Raw genomic sequence first — 21156 nt, 5'->3', positions numbered from 1 at the left:
TTTCATGGTGTGCTGTGGGGTGCGTAAGAGTACTGACTGCAGAAAGTTTGGTTTATATAGGATCGAAGTAAGTTCTTAGAAATACGTTGAGAAACTATACATATGTATACTAACTGAGAAGAAGAAAAAACTGAATATTAATACAATATAATAAAATGTGAGCCATAATATATGGGCCTTATATCCACAATAATACGTTTCCATATAATTTCTTTCCGATATCTGAATTATTCTAATCTCTTAGTTATGCACCCTAAACCCAACTGTACGAAGAATTATCGGTTATACTCGTATTATGAACTCATTGATCATCGACAATATTATTAAACCACTTTAATGTTAATAATGCCGTTCGATTGCATGTAGCGTTCCCCATGACAATTGAAGCGTTCCACTTTAGCTCGTACTTGATCCCGTTGCCTAAAAACGTGATTGCTCGACAACTTCAAAGCGCGAAACACGTGCTGAAGTTATAAAAAGCAATATTATTTCATACATACAGTTGTGTGGCCAGTAACGAAAACAATACCGTTTATTGCATTAGGCCTTTAACTTTAGTCTAGAATTAAGTGTGTTAGGCCACAGCTGGCTGAATGGCACTGGTGTGACTGATATTTTCTAATAAAAATATGAAAATACATGTACTTCGATCACAAGTGGTTGCAAACATACAAACAAATATTTATAGCGTATAGTATAACTACTTATTTTTAACGACATTGCTTCCGCTATGTGCGGTCCAGTAAACTTTGTTTTGACTGTTGTCAAGCATTTAACGTTTTCGATTGTGTTGTTTTCGTGACAATTGCGCCCGTGTGTACTCAATATAGTATTGATAAAGCTATATATAGTGTGCATATCAGAACCGATAACTATCCCATATGACTGAAGGTGGTCCGCTCCACCCTTACCTCCTCCACCACCGGACAACCATGGTCCGTCGCTTATCACATTTCGTTGCACGTGAGCACCGCATTACCGCTGCGCTGGTGTTTGCTCGCGCTCGGGCGCGGACACGGTTTTGGGCGCTCTGTGTGTGTGTTTTTGTTGTTCTCGAGCCCTTGTGAATTCGGCGCAATTCGATTTAAAATTCCTTTGCGATTTGTGCTATCGCGGCACGCCAACTGAATTATGGACTTGGCAGGTTGGTGGGGATGTACAAAAATATATTTGTTGTTTGTGTGTCAGAATGTGCTGAGGCATGTAAATATAAGCGAATTTTTGTAAATTGAATTCGCAAATGTGTATATTTTAAAATAAAAACGAAAAAATATGAAAATAAAAACAAAAATGCCGTACTGACTTGTTTTTCTGTTTTATTAATAAATTTTAGTTATACTTATGGCTGTTTGTATGTATGTAGGTACTTTGTTTTTGCCCGGCAATTTGTTCGTGTTACATTTGTTTGCCGTACGTTTTGCCCATCACGCCCGTTGTTCATTGCGCAGTAGGCGATATTTTCTAGTTGAGCATTTTAATTTTGGAAATATATTTCAAGGTCGCCGCGTGCTTAAAATACACATTCCATTGTGGCACGAATCATACTGTGGCATGCCACACTTTCATATAATTGGCGGTGTTATTTTTAGTATTTTATTTGCCCTTTTCGCTTTATAAATATGTTATATATGAAATCACTTTTAAAATAGATGATTACTCACAGGAGGTGGCTAGATTATTTTCCAGAGCTGCCTCAAAGCAATGCCGGCAGTTTTTAAATGTTTGCGTTAGTTCCTCTTCACTTGGACTTCTCTTTTTACTTTGCTTCTATTACCAAATAAAAAAAAACATTACATAGAATTATTTTTTTTAGTCTTTAAATAGAGAAAAAATGTTTAGATCTGTAATAGATCTTCCATCTATCTTGTTTCTTATTGAATTAATGTTTTAGTGTTTAAAGTACCATGGGTAATTACTCGACAAAGCACTACTTCCATAAGTTAGCCGAATTAGGCAATTTGTATATCAAAACCGTATCGTTCTCCATAAATATTGGGTTATGAAACCATCAGCTGTTAGGTCTATACAAGACATCCCTCTCTTTAGACCTTAACTTCGAAAATTTTTCGTCAGAGTTTAGGCTTTCATCCATACTTCATTCAGAAGATAGACGTTGTCTATGAATTACAAACTCGCTACTTGAATGATGAGGCCAGGAGGCCGGGAAGTAATTAGGCTGTTCTAGCCTGAAAGTCCAGGAAATGAGTTATTTTGAGGGGTTGACTCTCATGTAAAGGAATATCAACTGAAAGGATTTGTTGGAATCTGAAATATATGTATATGGTTAGTGTCAAGATAGATCTAAAGGTTTTGTAAGTTGCTAAAAATTTTGAGTTTCAAACTAGGTGTTGTAAGTAACGAATATACCATAATTTGCTGTGATCTCTACTTTGGTCAATCGTAGTCATGATCGGAATACGGAAGTAGCTGTTTTTAACATTTTCGGGTCATTCACCGTCGTCTGTGTCTATTTACACGAAAGGTTGAATAAATCAAGCTTAGTTCGGACAATCCTTCAATGGTTATAATGGAAATTAATTTTCGAAATCGCGCGGTTAGTTCTGCTTTTCGATACAGGATAAGGAAACGAAGCCTATGGGTCTAGTGGTGTATGAGGACAAGGCGAAATATCTTCTGTCATCAAACAGACAGCCAGCGCACTTGCGTCTTGGCTCACACGTCACTTTTGGCAGTCATAATTTTGAAGTTGTAGATAATTTCGACTATCTTGGAACCGGTATTTACACCAATAACAATGTCAGCCTTGAAATCCAACGCAGAATCACTCTTGTCAACAATTGCTACTTTGGACAGAGTATGCAATTGAAAAGTAAATTCCACTCTTGACGAACCAAAATCAAACTCTACAAGTCGCTTATCATTCCCCTGCTGTTTTATGGTGCCGAAGTGTGGACGATGTCAACATCCGATGAGATGACTTTTTGGGTCTTCGAAAATGATGAAGTATCCGCTGGTGGAAGCCAGGGAAGAGGTCGACCTCCACTCTTTTGGAAAGACCAAGTGGAAAGTGACCTACCTACCTCTGGTGGATTATGATCCATACGCCAAATATATATATAATATATATATATATATAAGTTCAAAATATCTAACAAATTCAGACATTTTAGATATTAAGAAGCCAACATTGCATTGCTCATTGCATTCCACAAACTCAGCCAAAAACAATTAAAAACACTTGTATTAGCATAAAAACCCTATAATCTATTACGGTGCAGACAGATAATGCTTACTTTATGGTATGTGCAGTTCAAATACACTGTTTCAATAAAAGCACCACAAAGTGCCGTAAAGCACAGCACAGCGCAGCAGAGAGACGCCACTGCAATCCACTGTGTTAATTTGAAAATCAGAGACCGGTTGAGGTAGTCAGTAGTAGAGCAGTGCAAGATATTAATGCTCGCAATGCAGCGAACAGTAGCAATGTGTGTGGTGTGTGTTCTATGGGCGGGCGGGTGTGAAGAAGCGCACAGGCGGTTGAGGTCTTTCGTGGTCATGGTCATGTGAGTGAACGTGTTATTTTTATTGTATTTGTATTTGCTATTTGAATTTGTTACCCTCGACTTTGTAGCCGAAACTTTGTTTGCTCTTTTTTGTTGTTATTATTGTTTTTAACATGTTTATTCATCAGCTGCCTTTGCTTTTGTTATTGTTATTGTTTTCACTTTTCATTTATTTTTAGTAAGGCAAATCAAGAAAAAACAGTGCAAAATAATGCAAAACATATGTTGGTTGCATTGACAAATGTTTTGTGCACTTCAAGTAAGCGCAAGTGAACGCGCAGTGTTGTTACGGTTTGTATAATTGTTCGCAAAAACAACAACACATACAGACAGACCTCAATATAAAGCAGCAGAAGAACAATCAACTCAGCTATGCATACAAACGTGCTTTTAATCGTGTGAATTTGAAACAAAAACAACAGCAACAACAACAATTACAAACTATGACACTATTTTGCCAATTCGTTGCTGTCACAGCGGTATTTCGGGGTCTAAGTGACAGCCATAATTTATATGATACAAACATACATCTCTGCATATAACTATCGGAGCATCAGCGAAACTTAATTGTGGGTGATGGGTTTAATGATACCCAAAGTGGCTAACAGCTCGCGCATGATCTTGAACCTTTGCGGTGCCAACACCAATGAAAACGTCAACTATCAACTGACAGTTATGCCGGTCGTAACAATGCAGCAGCAGACGACCAACAGGTCATGGACCTCGGTGTACATTTATGTAAGCAAGCGATATATCACAGCTGATCGTTTGTTTACACTTGCGTCTATTCACAACTTCTCATTAGAGCAGACATCAAAACAACAATGTAGAGTTCAAGGCTGAGCTTAGCTAACAAGTGTTCATTGGCTTAGGAAATCCCATAATTGACTAATTGTGCGACTGCGTAGCTTTATGTGGGTTCGAGTTTACGGTAAACAATGTCTGGTAATGCTTTCTGAAGTGTAAACCAATGCGATTTGGAGGCACTGATGTCTCTTGGCATTGGCCATGTTATGCTGTCGGTTAGATTAATAGTAGATGGAATCACTGTAGTCCCTGATTTAGTAAGCAAATATCGTCCTCGGAGGAAGGCGAGGTGGAATCATCTAAGCATTTCTTACTCCAATGTCCAGCTTTTGTTAGACTGAGGTTAAAACACCTTGGTAGGCTCACCTTCGGCGAACCCAGCGTATTGGCTAGAATTGACATCAGCCGACTTAACAAATTTGTAACAGATTCCAAGCGCTTTGCCGAGTCATAAGGATCTTTCTGATCCATGAGGAGTTTTTTGGTATATTTCACAAAAGACAGCACTCAAAACTGCTGAAGATCTGCCTAATAACCTATGGTTAAGAGAACTGCTTCCAAATTGTCTGAGTATAGATTTTGGAACATTTCTCTTTCCTTTCAGAGGCGTGTTTTTCATTTGTCAGGTACTTGGAAAATATCATTAAGACAACATCTCAAAGTGTAATTGAATCATGTCTAAAAGTTATACTCCTGATAATTATATTTAATCTGAGTCAGATACGTTCTTAAAATCTAAAATTCCTACCCAATATCTGTACACGATGCCGGTAACGTAGTCAGACTTATATTCTCTACAAAGCCTATACAGCAGCTTCTCATTTGCGGTCGTCTCTACCAACCAAGGCTTCAATTACCTATGACTGATCTTTTACAATACAAGTTCGGCAACTTAGAAATTGTATAACTGAGAACTTCTGAAATCTGTATTATGTTTGTAGAGAACACTTTGTTGGGACGATGGTTCTTAGGTCACCGGAATTGTATGTATGTGATTGGCGTTGAACCGTTTAACCGGTTATAGCCGAATCGATGAGAGCGCGCCACTCCTCTCTTTCCTTCACAGTTCGGCGCCAATTGAATATTGCAAGTGTAACCAGGTCGCTCTCCACCTGCTCCCTCCAACGGAGCGGAGGCCTTCCCCTTCCTCGGCTTCCTCCGGCGGGAGTTCAGAGTAGAAGTTCACGTAAGTGAGGAAAGTTTTTGAGTGTCATTCACTTGGGTGTGGCCAGAAACGATTCTTCTCCACATGATTCTCTGGGTAGCTAACAAACATCCGTTTGAAGACGAACTAAAGTGAGAAGGCGAACCCGTTTCTGCGGTTGTGCGTAGAGTTTGGGACGCATCACATAAAAGCGAAGTACCAATGAAAAATCGAAGAAATTGTATATTACTTCTAGGAAATTTTACTATATAAACTGTTCTATTGGTGAAACAGTGCTTTGTTTTATGACCAAGATATGACAAGAGATTTTCTTTCAGTATCAGATTCATTCACATCACACTTCTTCTTCTTCTCTATGAAACCCATCTTTATCTGAAAGACCTATGTGGAAAAACTAGGAAACAGTTAAAATCTGTTACCAACCACGCCTTTAAGGTTTGGCTAGAGACGGTCTAGTCACAATATCAAAATAATGGCCTGAACGTTTGCCAAATTATATTGCTAATGTCATAAATATTAAACCATAAACCAAACGATTACTGTTGATAACCGCTAACTAGCTAGCTAGCTCAACCTAATGCCATGACAAACGCACAGAAAACATTGAAACAACAAAAAAGTCAGCTCAGATCCGCTTCCTAATTTCAGAGTTTATCGACTTATCGACTCAGTTATGGCAACAATATGTATTGCTGTTGTTGTTGTTTCTAGCGCGTAATGTAAGTGAACGCAACGAAGGTGTTTGACGGTCAAGTTGAGACAACACTTGACTCCACTAGTCGAAAAGCAGCAACAACAACAACAAACAACACGGAATAGCAACAGACAGCAGCTAAGCAGCGCTGCATTAGCGCCATTTGAGCCATTGAACCCAATTCGGATGTGTCTGCTTCAGTGTGTGTGTGCTTGTCGCTACTTTGCGTTAGAAAAAAAGCGCAAATCACACATATTTACTAAAAATACAGTCAATTGGCTATGCGTGCGAATATATATAAATATGTATATATTACTTATATGTATGTATGCGCATATTTATGAGTCGCTGCACCTTGCCTGCAAGTCGAACGGCGAATATCATTTTGTTTTCGAGTCATTTTTGAAACTGTTGCTATTTTTAATGAGTGTTGTTGCTGTTTTTATAATTTGTTATTTTGGTTTTACTGTTTTGCGCTTAGTTTGCTGTTAGTAATATGCATACATACATACGTACATACATAGAAGTGTAAATGCGTGTGCTAAGTCAAGTTGTTCGAATTTGTTTTTCCCTCGCATAATTCGTTTATTTTTACGGTGAACCGCTCAGGGCCGGCGGGCTAAATACCTTTGCAGCGCCCAGTTCGTTCGCTTCGTTAGCTCGCATGGATAATACGGCTACTTGACAGCTAGTGCTGCTGCTGCTTCTTCTTCTCCATACATATATAATAGTATATTACATACCTTTGTACATATTGTGGTTGTTTACAAATTTTTGGCATACACGCCATTCGGTCATATCAAACGTCTGCGAACAGCCGCTAGTCGCGTCTGTGTTGTTGTTTTTGTTTGTCATTATTTTTATTGCGTTGACTTTTAGTTTTTATTACCAGCTATTGCACTCCCACCCAGCCCGGAATTGAATATGATGTTAATATGTATGTCGAATAGTCGGAGGTGGTATTTGTTTTCCGGTTAGGTGTTTACGCGCTGCTAATTTTCGGTTTCACGAATTCGTTGTTTTTCGTTTAATTCGATTTGAAAAAAAAAAAAAATTGTATGGCTAATATTAAATAATCGGCGCGCGTCCAATTGTTTACGGGCGGTCAAAACATATTTTGGTCATAACTATAGATTTACATATATAAATAAAATTTATTCTAGCCTTCAAAGTCAGCGCCAAAGAAAATAAACAAAATAAATATTATTAGAAGCCTTCTACTGGCTGTTAGGGGTTGACTATGGGGACTCATTAAAGACTATACTACGAGGGCTGCTATATATATTTCTGGCCTAATAATGGAAATAGGAATATTTATCAACGAAGATGGTTTTATTGTTTTTCAAAATATTCTCCATCAAGATTTATACACTTTTGCATGCGCTCAAACCAATTTTCGAAGCGCTTTTTCCACTCCGATTGAGACACCTCCAAAACATGGTTTTTTAATGCTTCAACAGCATCTTCTGGCGACGAAAATCATTGACCACGCATTATTTTTTGATGTGAAGGAATAAAAACAAGTCATTGGGTGCCAAGTCAGGACTGTACGGCGGATGACCCATCAATTCGACGTTTTGGGCGGTCATAAAGGCGCTGGTTTGAGCCGATGTATGAGAGCTCGCATTGTCATGGTGCACAATGATTCGTCTTCTCTTGTTCGTTTTTCGAATTTCTCCGAAGACTTCAGGCAAACAAACAAACAAATGGTGGTGTACCACTCAGAATTGACCGTACTACGTTGCTCAAGCGGAACAGTCGCCACATGACCAGTTTTGCCGAAGAAACAGGCGACCATTTGCTTCGAAGTGCTTCTTCCACGAACAACTTTCGTTGGATTTGGCTCGTCTTGGAAGACCCACACGATCGATTGTTGTTTTGTTTTGGGCTCACACGCATAGATCCATGATTCGTCACCTGTGACGATCTTTTGAAGCACCGCGATCGTATTTTTTCAGCATTTCTTTACACCAATACGCACGAGCCTTTTTTTGAGCGATTGTCAAATTGTGCGGGATCTAACGAGAACAAACCTTTTTTACGGCCAGGTGTTCATGCAATTTCGAATGTATGCTGGTGGGAGAAATGCATAGGCATGCCTCTGTCTGATCGGTCTTGCATTATCAGTTCACGTACGGCATCGATGTTTTCTGGCACAACGGCTGTTTTTGGACGACCTTCACGGAATTCGTCTTTGAGCGAGCGTCGGCCACGATTGAATTCGTTGTACCAGTTTTTCACAGTGCTATAGGATGGTGCTTTATAGCCATACAAAGATTTTAGTTCATCGATGCACTCTTGTCGCGATAATCCACGTCGAAAGTTGTGAAAAATGATCGCACGAAAATGCTCACGAGTTAATTCCATTTTTTGGCCGAGATGAATTTTTTAATTCCCTGTCAATAAAACAATTCACGATTAAATAACAAAATGTTCTGAGTGATGTTATGCTGAAAAACTTTCCAATGGAAATGTCAGATTGCACCTTCTTTTAAAAATATTCCAATTATCGGGTCAATAGTTCTTAGAGACTCCTCATAAAACCCCTCCTTAATCTCTTTCTATGGAGACGAACGTCGTAGTCCACAAAATACCTCAAAAACTGGGTCTCAACACAAAAAGAATGATACTACAGATGTTTGTCACTAAACTTAATAGGTTCTTTCATATCCTCTGAATGTGTGATTCTATTACGAAAACCACAGAACAGACTTCATATATTTTTCCTGTCAAGGATTCTATTGTTTTAAGCGCTTGAGATCAATTATGACTGAAAGTTAATATACGAGTTATATCGGTCAGTTGAAGAAAGTAAGCTTTTATAGATGGCTAAACGTCCCTCTCCAACAACTTGTTGTGTCTCTGTGATGATTCTCTCCATATAAATCCAATATCGTCTTGTCTTATGTTATCACTATGCCTTTTACTGCTCAATATTATAAGCACGGATATTGTTAACCCATGAAAAATTAAACGATTTTCGTGAATTTTTTTTAAGGGGGGGGGGGTTAAGGTTTGACAACTTTTTTTCATATTTTTTATATTTTTTTTCTGAACCATCAACATCTCAAGAATATTATGTTAAAATTTTAGGTCATTCGGAGAAAAACTAACGAAGTTACAGCAGGTTGAATAACGGTACCTCCAGCTACCTGCGCTGAGTGTACAAAACTTCGAATCGATTTTCCCAAATATGTCATTTTTAAAGTCGGTGACCAGCCTGCAGAAAAAACTACTGCATCGATCGTTTTGAAGTTTTAAACAAATATTCTACAATTATATAGCCCTCGAATGACGTCGAGTTTTAATTACTAACAATTTTACAATAACAAATAGGTCGATTTTTTCGTCATTTTGGTTTGAAAATGGTACCAAAAATTGAAAAATTAAAAAAAAAAAACAACTCGACGTCAGTTGAAAGATAAACTAATAAACTAAAGAAAGCATTTTGATTTTTTGGTTTCGGATGATCCAGTGATGCTGTAGGCTGGTCACCGCACAATAACTTTTTTTCGAGGTGCCTGCAGAGATCGACTATCCTAAATCTAAATCCGTTATTCCTCGCTATTTTTCGATAAAACTGTTTTTAAGTATCCTTCAAATGTTGTACTTTCATATAATAATAAGTAAAATAAACCTACAGCAACAATTTTTTCTAAAAAAAATTCATGGAAAAAGGTCTTTTTTCGACGAAACAAACCTTTGACAATTTCAACCAATAAAAAAATCGAAGGTCATATAAATATATTTAAGAATACTCAGTTTCAATTTGCCATTTTCAGTCGATCGGTAAATTTTTCGTTGAGTTATGATGTCAGCTATTTTGAAAAATGTCGTTTCGAGGAAAACACCTATAAAGTTTCGACTATAGCGGAGTATGTATACCTGCGAGCGGTCACTCTTTAGAACGTCGTCATTCAAAAACTATTTAAGGTACGACCGCTTCCACGGGATATTTTTGAAAGTATCGTATAAACTATCGAATAATCAAAATAAAAAATCGAGTTTTTTAAGTGTCACACTGGTACTCGCATAGCCCCAAGTTTATGGATTCCGCTTGTCAAGGATAGATCTATCACCTCGTCAGTACTTGCTGAAAGCTTTAAGTATTTTTGACCCAGATTTGAATAAAGATGAAATTATCCTCAATCATTCGTTAGGTTCAATCGTCTCTCTTATACAAACAATATATAGAAAGAATAACTAACTCATGACTTGGTTGTTTGATAAGCTGTATCCTACTTTTCTTCAATATTCTTCAATCGTCTTTTCGATATAAGGAGTCGAGATTTTATTTAACTGAAAAATTTGGGGTTCCAAAAATTATTAGGGGTAACAATAAAACAATTCAAACAACAAGCTAGATTATATTTGTGAGTGGGTTAAGGTGAAATAGTATAGAAGCGCCGCATCGCTCATCTAATAAAAATTACTATGGTATGATGGAATATACCATAAGATATAATCTATTGATCTATGGTGGCTGATATGGGTTTTCTCGCCCAGCAACCGTCAATTTGAAATATTCCATATTTATTTTCGTTATGAATATGCATAAATATTGATTAGTTATCGGAAGGTGCCAATGATCGACTGAAGTTATATTTGTGGAAATTCCATTCGTGGTTTTGCCAGCTGTATTTTCACGCCATACTAATCTCGTTCGCGCAGCTTTTTGCTGCGTAGCCGAACATAAAAAGTAGTCAACAGCAACACGTGACTCATTGGAGTGTAGCTATTTTAGCAGTGCCACGACTGATAAGGTCACGCGTACAAACGTTTTGTTTTTCGTGAGCGTGAGCGCTCGACAATATTTAAATAATTTCAGATGTATGATATGTTTGGTGTGTGTGTGTATGTGTGTGTGCGGGTAGAAGCCGTGTACTCAAAACAAGCAAGTTTTTATTCAAATCGCTTTATGTGTGTACGCAGTCAATTTTCATAAAAACACTTTTCTGCTTTAATGATCAGATTTGTTCACACATACCTGCATACAAATGTACATATGCAAATCGCAAATTATAGTGCGTGTTTGAAATCTGTTTGCTTTTATTTATAGCCGCTTAAATATAAAAATAACAAACAATTTTTTTTTGTTTTTGTTTACAGAATTAAAAATAGTCATTTGCCTACTACTTTTTTATGTGATTGTTTTTCTGCTGTCAAAATTATAATTAGATACACCAGGTATGACTGCTTCGGGGGAAATTTTGTGGAATTTTCCGCAACCTTGTTGTAATATTGTTCTAAATATATCGGATCTCCAGAAAGCTTTGAAATCTATTCTAAAGGGAATTCGGGATTTTCATATCGAAGAGGGACTAAACATATGTACATATATGTATGGAAAATACCTAATAAACCACGATGTGGTTATTATATGAAAAAAATGGTTATATCCGAAAAAAATTCAAAAAAATTGATGAATTTGTCGAGAAAGGTGGTAACATTAATCAATAAAATATTACCATAAATAGTGGATTACATATTTCTAGACAATTTAAAGAATTTACGGTGGTTTAAACTATCTTACAAAAATATTATTGTTCAGTTAGTAATGTTACGAGAAAGAATTCAAAAATATCGACAAAATAATATCTAGTTCACCTTACTTAGTCCACAAACATCAACCGTTTGTAGTGTCTTCAACGATCGGCTGAATCAGATTGATTCCTTAAACTTCAGAACTCTACCAAGTGCATTATAAATATTTTTTTAGAAAATCAGATTTTAAGAAAAACCCCGACGTTAATACGATTTTTTAGTTCTTAAGCCTGTTTTTATAGATCGTTGAACTGATGGCAAGGTTGAACTGGATATCCACGTACAACTGAACATATTTATAAAGTTTAATTAAGAGTTCAGTTCTTCAATGATCGGAGAGATAATTCCTGTACCTGTAAATATAGTTAGAATAACCTCTTGAAGTGAAGTTTTCATACAGATATTGGAAAATAATACAGGTGGAAAACGAAAGTGGTGCTATCATAAGATACAACATAGAATCATTCTCGACTCAAGTGCTCCTACATACAAACTCTTGAAATGATCGAGTGAAGTACTTAAAATAGTTTGCAGAATTTATGGATTGTCAATTCATCAAATTATCAAATCTTAGCTATATTATTGAAAGTTACTAAAACTAATGAAAATTAAGGAAAAAAAGATTTATGGTCCTCAGAACATTGGCAAAGGCGAATACCGCAGACGATGGAACGATGAGCTGTACGACATTGACATAGTTCAGCGAATAAAAAGACAGCGGTTACGCTGGCTAGGTCATGTTGTCAGAATGGTTGAAAACACTTCAGCTCTGAAAGTGTTCGATGCAGTACCCGCCGGAGGAAGCCGAGGAAGGGGAATGCCTCCACTCCGTTGGAGGGACCAGGTGGAGTGCGACCTGGTAACACTTGGAGTCTCCAACTGGCGCCGAACAGCGAAGGAAAGAGGAGTGGCGCGCTCTCAACGATTCAACGACAATTACATACAAACAAAACTAAGAAATTAGGTGAAAAAAGGCCCCGTTTAAAAAAAAAAATAATTGGATCTATGGAATAAATTAGAAGTAATGTGAAGTTAGTAGTGGTTTTTAAGATTGCTCCCAGACTAGTTCACAACTCGTTACGACAGCTTGATTATAGACGAATAGTATTTTACACGAATAGTAGTTTGTCATCGAAATTCTATTATTACTTTATATAAGATTAGTGATATTACCAAGCGTTATTTTACAAGTAGGGTACCGGCAATGCGGCTAATACTAGGCTCCACTTGAAATGTATTTATCAATTTATAGTGTTTAAAGCGCTTTTTGGCACGAATTTAATACGAACATTTATTATCATTGCTTTTGAATGTTATCAAATGATACACATAATGCTTAAAACAACGTAAATACGACAATATATATATACATATCTACATAGTGACTTTACAAGCGCAGCGTCGGCACTTTGTTTACTAAACCACGTTAATGTCGCGCGGCTTTCCAAGTAAAACGCCGAAGAGACATCCAAACGTGATGCGAATTAATTTCATAATTTCAATTGTAATTTGAATTTTAAATGCTCGCATTCACACCAAGCCGCCGCCGCTGCCGCCGTGCCGGTGCGAATTGCAGCCCAAGCCGCAGCGCAATGGTGGCAATTGGCAATGTCTTGGCCACGAAGCGGACGCGGTGAAGCGCGCGGACGTGTGACGCTTTAACATTTAATTATCTTGTTAAATGCTTTGTTGTTATTGTTTTGTGATTTTATTTTTTTTGTGTTTTATTGTTGTTTTTTGACGACGGCGGCGGCAGTACACGCGCGTGTACAAAAAACTGCGCTTTCAACTTGGAATGTCAGTTAATGAACTTGGCTTAAACTAGGCGTTGCGACGCGATACACCGTGACCGCCGACTGTCGACCAACGACCACCAAACAATGTTCGCTCGCTATAGTGAAACCTACAGACAGACAAACAGACATGCGTAGACATACATATATGCATATGTACCCAGTTACATATATAATTCGAAAGAACGCTTCAATGCGGTCACACAGACCTCGAGCGTCGTTTCAATTTGTTTTATATTTTGTAGAGCGTTTTCGACATTTCTTTTAACTAAGCGGTGTATATTTAAGTTTATATAAATTGTTTGTTGTTTTAGCATTTTAAAGCTCAAGAGCATAATCGTTTCGTTTGGTGGTCAGTTGCAACATTCGAAGTCAGTGACAGACAATGCGAATGCATGTTTTTCTCTTTGATTATATACATATGTAGGTTCATATCATAATTTATTTATATAAACCGTTAGTACGAGTTCTATGAAATTAACAAAATCATATTTAAGAGTTCATTTTATTGAAATGGTGTAGTGTCTTTGAGGAGTAAATTAAGGTTTTTTGAAATTAAATGTCTACTTATTCGTTCTTGCGGTAATCTGGTTAGAACACATTAGATATGGAAGAATTATTTTTAAGACTTGGAATGTCGTACAAAAGAAGAGTTCTATTATACTAATATAATCGTTACAGTCTTACAGTGTCCCTGTCCTCTACCAAGTTTTTTGTATATATCTCGTAAACTATCAAGGCAATATTAACCAAAATCTCTTGAGTCGTCTTTAAGCACTTCTTTATACAGTCTAAAAATGGAGGAAATTGGAATATAACCACGCCTACATCCTACACAAAGGGTATGTTGAAAGTTACCAGAAACTTCCAATTTCATTGTAAAGATGGCACACAAAGGCTGCAGTCAAATTTGTATACAAATTTTGAAATGGACTTATGGATCGAAAACCATATCTCAGAAACTACTGGACAAATTCCAACGAAATTTGGTTCGTAATATTTCCTCAGCATATTTCTAGTATGGCCCAGATTCGTTTAAAAATCGCCGAATCCGGACGATAACTTTTCAAGGTCACATATATCGAACAGTGAACCTCAAATCTTACGTATAATTTTTCGATTGAAAATACCGGTAAATCTCTCAGATATTTTAAAGAAATTAAAAGGAGATGTTTTCCTTCTAATAGTGTGCCTCTGTTCAAAAAATCAGGCTAATATTTCCTCAGACCCCTTATACTTCATATAGGGTTTTCGAACTTCCGGCGGACTTTATATTGTGTATATTGGTTAATTGTGATATATTTTAGCAACAAGTTCTCATAATAAATTCACCTAAATAAATCGCGAGGGTATAAAATGTTCGGTTACACTCGAACTTAACCCTTCCTTACTTGTTGTTTATACTATCGAAATCTAATATATACGTCTATAGGTCACTGCTTTAAACAACATTTTTGAAAGCACTGAAGATTCCTAGACAGCAAATTCTGACTAACTTGGCTGTCTTTTCTATACCTTATTTTTCTGTACGTCCCGGAATTGGATGTGATATTAACAAAAATTTTACAAATTGTTTGTTTTGATGTTCTAAATGATTTGAATTTTCGGTTGTCTATTAGTCCAAGAGAAAATATGGTTTTTTTCATATAAACAGGAAGCCATTTTGACATAAAGTTTCTGTAGTTCCAACAATCTTCGTCGACAAGAGGTACTAATGAATAACTACCGTGCTTCAGTCGACCTACAGGTATAGTGTTATCTTACGAAGTCTGAGATAAACCCATTTCTGGGAGCCTTTCTTAAACACTTGTTATCCAAAACAATGTCGGGAATATAGTAGAAAGACTGTTTTAAAGAGATTTTAGTTTGGATCAGACATGAAATTGGATCATCTACTGATCGTCATTGACAGAACAGAGAAAATGTCGGAAATAAACTAGAAATATGTCTTTTTAAAGAGATTTTAGTTCGGACCAGGCATGAACTTGAATCATCTACTGTTCGTCATCGTCAGAACGCTATCGACTTTATTATTTGGTGACCCAATAAATGGGTGATTGTCCAATATTTTTCTAAAATGGTTCTCAAAAATCTCTTTTTTCTCTGACATGCTGAGATTGTTATGTTTATGACTATATATTTAAGCAAATAAAAGAAATTTGTTTATTTTTAATAGAAAAAATTCTATTTCATTATATTTTGTTTTATTTTGTATCTTTTCTTTCAGGTATTATTTGTTTTTCTTATTCTTTTCTGAAATTTTATTTTCTTACAAACTACATAAATAATTTATGACTAATATTATAATTAATTAAACATATTTTTTTATATACATATATGTTAGCTTTTTGCACATAATGTAAATTCATTAAGTACAAACTACTTTACAAGTTGGGAAGACCTATTAGATTTCATTGTTTTGTCATTTCTGTTAACTTTTCACATATTGTTTATGTAAGTGCAAATTACTTAAAATGAGAAATGAAAATATAAACTAATTAAAATATAAATAAAAGCAAAATAAACGAATTTTTCTTATAAAATTAAGATTTTAAATTATTAGTGACTACAGACTCTGGCGATTCGCCAATTATTAGTTACTCTCTCTCCCTATCTTTATATATAAATTATATACTTGTAATACTCCAATGAGATAGCTGTGAAATTCAAATGTAGCGCCCCTGAGGCGCGGCGAACCGCGTTACGCCCCTGTGTTGCTGAGGTAGTCAATTTAAGTGCTGTCGTTCCATGCTTTCCCAATGCTTTTGTGATTTTCTTTTTAAACAGCAAAATGTTGCTGCTGATATTTTTTGGCTGTCAAAACAATACACATTTGCAACGGCTACCACTGCCGCGCTGCTGCTGCTGCTGATGTTGTTGCTGATATCACTACGCAGCGCGCCAATGTGAGCCATCAAGCGTTCAATTCCAATTTCAACTTCAACGTCATTTACACAGAGGCAAGTGCGCGAAATGCTTACGAATGAGTGCACAACGATGTGATGGCTGTCAGCTCCCCAGCCAGCTTGTTTAGCCGGTGTCAATATTTGCCAAACAAATAAACAGCTGGCCCACTGTGTTTTCCCCGAGTGCCAATTGCTGTCGTCGCCGAACGCGCTGCCTGCTACGCCAGCCCTGCTAATGGGCCCTACGCCGCTTTGGTATATTTTATATGCGCCCCACGCTGCTACCAAGGTGGGGGGCGTTTACCAGTCGCTTAAGTGATTCACCAATTTGGCAAGGCACTTCACCAGGGCCGCCATGGTTGCTCATCCTCTACTTTGATGTCCTTCTTGATGACCAACGAGAGTGGTTGTTGGTTTAATTGTTGCTGCTGTTGTTGTTGCTGTGATAGTGTGGGTGCATGCTGTATGACTGAGGGTTTGCAATCCATCGCCTCATACGAATTGGCGGGGCTTGGTGGCGCGTAATGCGCTACGCTGCTGACGGGTGAGCAGAGTGTGCGCTCGTACACCGAGGAGCTGTGCGAGGAAGCTGAGCTGGTGGAGGCGGTGCGGGAGGGCATTGCCATTAGCGCGGCAGCTTGTGCAGCGCTCAATTGTTGTTGCTGTTGCTGCAACTGTGCGACCTGCTGTTGCGCTTGCGCCACTTGCTGTTGTTGTAGGTGATGTTGTTGTTGTTGTGGTAGCACAAGTGCTATGCTGCCATTCGGCAATTTGGTGGGTATCACTTGCATGCCATTGGGTAGGAAATAACCATTCATTGTGTGTTGCAATTGTGTGCCCAACAAGAAGGGATGACCGGCGGCAGCAGCAACATGCTGTTGTTGTTGCAAATGATGTTGATCCTGTTCGGGTGAGCTGGGCGGTGAGGGCAACATTTGTGCGTTGGCGCTGGCCATTTGACGTTGATGTTGATGCAATTCGGATTTAACACCGTTAATGCAATTGCTGAGATGTTGCAGCAGACGACGCTTAACAGTCGCATCCAAACCGGGGAAACGGCTCACTTCGTTGGCGCAATCGGCAAAGCCGGCCTTGAATTTATTGATGACCTTGGGATCGGCGGCTTGCTGCATGGCGGACTGTTGGCGTTGCAATTCTTGCAAGTGCTTGACAGTCTTCTCCAGAATATCAGCCTTTTCCAATTTAGAGTGACGCGCAGGCTATTGAAAGGGAAGAGAAGAAGAATGAATTCAAATTAATTTATTTTGCTTCCAAAGCAGATTGTGTTTATGGAGTAGGGTAGGTGTGAGGTGAAAATATGCGTTTGTTGCATATGGTCTACAAAGTAGGTTGTCGACTAAAATGGCAAACGGTTTTCGTTGAACGGATGTGGGTTAAGGGTAGGCGTTATACATTTATGTACATTTGTATATTTGTACTTACGTCTTTCTTTGTGGCGTCCAGAATCAGCGTTTTCAGCTCGTTTAGGCAATTGTTAATGCGAGCGCGTCGGCGTTTTTCCATAATCGGCTTGTTTGACTGTAAAAGCAATAAAAAACAATAAAATATTCATTAGTCGTTTTGTCTTAAATTGAAAAGTTGCATATTTTTTGCAGCTGCTGCTAAGTATAGCGCGCAAATTGTTTATACAAAGAGGTGAGATAATTGTGTATATATATAATGTACGTGCTTTTGAAAGTGTCTAACTGTGCCGCCACACACAATGTAATGCATTTGCCACACGCGCACCACACAACGCGGGTGTGCAACGCAATGGCCCTCACTCAGCGTCGCGACGCGTCATATTGCCTTTACCGCGCACACCACCTCCGCGCGCGCCTGTTTTGGCATTACAGCTGTGTGTGGTAATGTGACTGCGCTGCGTCCATTAATGCCATTGGCGGTTTGGCGCACGCTCGCGCGCGCCTTGCATGGTACGCGCTTTAATTGGATACACCGCGTAGCCGCAATTATATGGCACTCGGCCAACAAGCGGTGGCGCGGCGAGGCAAAGGCGGCGCGCTGGCGGCGGACAATCGCGTGCGTTATTTTAAGTGAAGCGAATGTGTTGGCGGCTAAAAATAAAACGCCTGCACGTCCGAAATGAAATGCCTTGCGTATTTGCGCGTCGCCGCCATCGTGCGCCAACACCAACGCCATCCGCTAAGCATTACAGCTGCGTCGCGCCAACCAAGTCTGTGGCGATAAATGTCTTTAAGTGCCGCCAAAAAGCAAAAAAAAAGAGTGTGCGCAAACAACAATAAGACTAGTGAAATTTGTAGTCGCTTAATGAAAGCGCGCGCGTCGGGCGAAAATTTTTTTTGTTGTTATGTGACTTGTGCACACAACACTTGGCCAAAATCTATGTGTGTGACGACGACGACTGACCAATTCGTGAAATGGCCAAAAATAGCAGGGCATTAGTTAAAAATATGCGCGCACACATACGGACTTTATGACTGTGCGGTTATGTGGTATTAATTTTTGCCAGACACCCATAGGCCTATATAGCGCGCGCTGTGCTGAACGAAAAGCAAGCGCGTTGTGTGGAAAATTTCAAGGCGCCTATGATTGGCGCAAGAATGTGCGCGGCATGCAAGGTCGTGCGAGAAAGGCGATATGAAAATTATCTAATGTTGAATTTTCTTATGAAACTATGACACTTGTTACATTTGCTAATTTGCGTTTTTCAGCCGAAATCTTGCCCACACACGCACACATAAGGTATTCTTCCAAAACACAAACATTGTCCAAAAACAGACAGATGAATAATGCTTGCAATGGATAGAAGGCGTCACACGACAGCCACGACAATAAACACGCTAGTGAAGTCATCAAAATGTTCCAATTACGTTGCAACAGCAGCCATTCATGGCTTGAATGAATAGCCCAGCTGTTTGCTTGCCTGCTATCGCAGACGCGTAGGAAACTAACAGTACGCAGTTGGCGTCCGCCACCGCCAACGACAACCGTTTTTGGTGTGAGCCCACAACCAGCCAACCAACCAAGCAACAACGTTTAGCGCGTTGGACTTTGCCGTAAGCGGTAGCGCTGGCGGTTGACATAAGTTGACTTTCCCAAAATTAGGCACCACTTAACGCCAACTAATGTCGCTACAACAACAAAAACACTCACGTTGTATGATTTCTGAATGAAAACGTAAAAACGCTGAAAAACAACAAATACGGCATATGAAAATCGTAACACAAATACGGCGCGTCGTCTGGGTTGTTTGTGGGCCGCGCGCGCCGGATTTGGAATTGGGGCAAACCAGCGCGCACTGCCAATTGAGTGGGTCTAATTCTGGCTATAAATGCCGTTGTGCGGCAATGCGTGAGTGGCGGCAAATGTTGCGTGCCGTAGCATCACATTTGCTCGAAATGGTGAGAAAACCCAATGCCGCTGACAGCATACACCACAAATGGGTGCTGCTGTGCGGCAGGTGGGTGTTTCATGCTTTTCGTTCAAGTGAAGTGCGTACGCGTGCGGCTCAAGTGTTATTTTTCTTCTTTCTTTCTGGTCTTTTTTTTCTAATTTTTCTTCTTTCTTTTTTTCAATTTTTTTTTTTGCTAATTTTCGTGATTTTTTTTCACATTTTACTCGATGCTTTGAAACTTACCCGACGATCGCTTTTGACTGGTGCCGCATCTTTCAGCGCTGCAACCGGCGCTCCAATAACGTTGGCTGTCATATTTGGACCAGCTACTCCTGTTACCATATTTTTAACTTTTGGTTGTTGTTGTAAACAAATCACAAATTCTCAATATATTTATCACAATTTGTTGTTACTTTTTGTCTTCTGTGTCAAATTTGTTATTTTGCAAATTTCACTTTCAGTTTTTTTGTATTTATTTCTCACTTTTATACAAATATTTTTTTGTATAAATCCACAATATTTTTATTTTTTTATAAATTCCACCAAAAGTGTTTGATAAAGTCAATTAGTTTTCAATAAAATTCACTTTCATTTAACGCAACGTATTTCACACGATTTTTTATTGGAAATCTTCTTCCATACACTTGGTCTAATAACTAGCTGCTGCTGCTTGAAATACTTTCTGTCAGACGTGAAATACCGTTTGCTTGTTATAGCTCCGCTTGTGACCGAGTGTGTCTCTACCGTTCACCACGACGTTCGTTTAGCGAATGAATGCAATGTTCTAGCCGCAGTGCGATTAAAAGACTCGTCAACTGCTCGGACCCAGACTCGATTGCTAACACTGCCAGCGTTTTGTTGTTGTTGCTTTTTTGTTTGCTTGCTTGCTTGCTGGCTGGCTGGCTGGCTCGCTTGGTTGCTGCCTGCGCGCGCCTTGATTCGGTTACTGGGTATTTTGCACTGCGCGGTTGGGTTCTATTTGTGTTGTTCGTGTAGATGTGTGTGTGTGTGTGTGTATCTGTGTTACGGAATTTTTAGGAGCTGATTACAGCGACAGCGCTGGTATTGGTGTTTTATGTGTTGGTATTAGTGCGCGTAGTATTTGTTGTTGTTGTTGTTTGTACAACTGACGTCGCTTGATCGACAGGTTCGTTTGGCTAAATCACTGTGTCGCACAGGGTTGTATGCGGTTAAGGCAGCGCAGCCCAGCGCAGCGCGGCGTAGAGTACAAGAGAAGTTGTAGATGAGAGCGGCGGTCGCGGTGGCATTGTTAAAATTTGCTATGCGGCAGTCTGAGCGCACACAGGTAAGTGAGACAAGAGCGCAGCGCGCAGAGGTGCAGAGATC

The 21156-nt window shown here is 38.8% G+C and overlaps 2 protein-coding genes across 2 annotated transcripts in view; both read right to left on the bottom strand.

Moving 5' to 3' along the window:
* The window catches only part of LOC105210401 (probable serine/threonine-protein kinase DDB_G0280133), a 190951-nt gene that overhangs the window by 16096 nt on the left and 153699 nt on the right, over window positions 1–21156 (bottom strand). The window lies entirely within an intron of this gene.
* Window positions 16760–20607, bottom strand: LOC105210395 (protein hairy). Its single transcript, XM_011181313.3, has 3 exons — window positions 20053–20607; window positions 17877–17972; window positions 16760–17653 (listed from the first exon to the last, which is right to left on the bottom strand). The coding sequence occupies exons 1-3, from the start codon at window positions 20149–20151 to the stop codon at window positions 16775–16777; spliced, it is 1074 nt and encodes a 357-aa protein (XP_011179615.1). The 5' UTR covers window positions 20152–20607; the 3' UTR covers window positions 16760–16774.

This window comes from Zeugodacus cucurbitae, chromosome 4 (genome assembly GCF_028554725.1).
Source record: "Zeugodacus cucurbitae isolate PBARC_wt_2022May chromosome 4, idZeuCucr1.2, whole genome shotgun sequence".
NCBI lineage: Eukaryota > Metazoa > Arthropoda > Insecta > Diptera > Tephritidae > Zeugodacus > Zeugodacus cucurbitae.
This window is presented reverse-complemented; position numbering and strand designations above follow the sequence as displayed.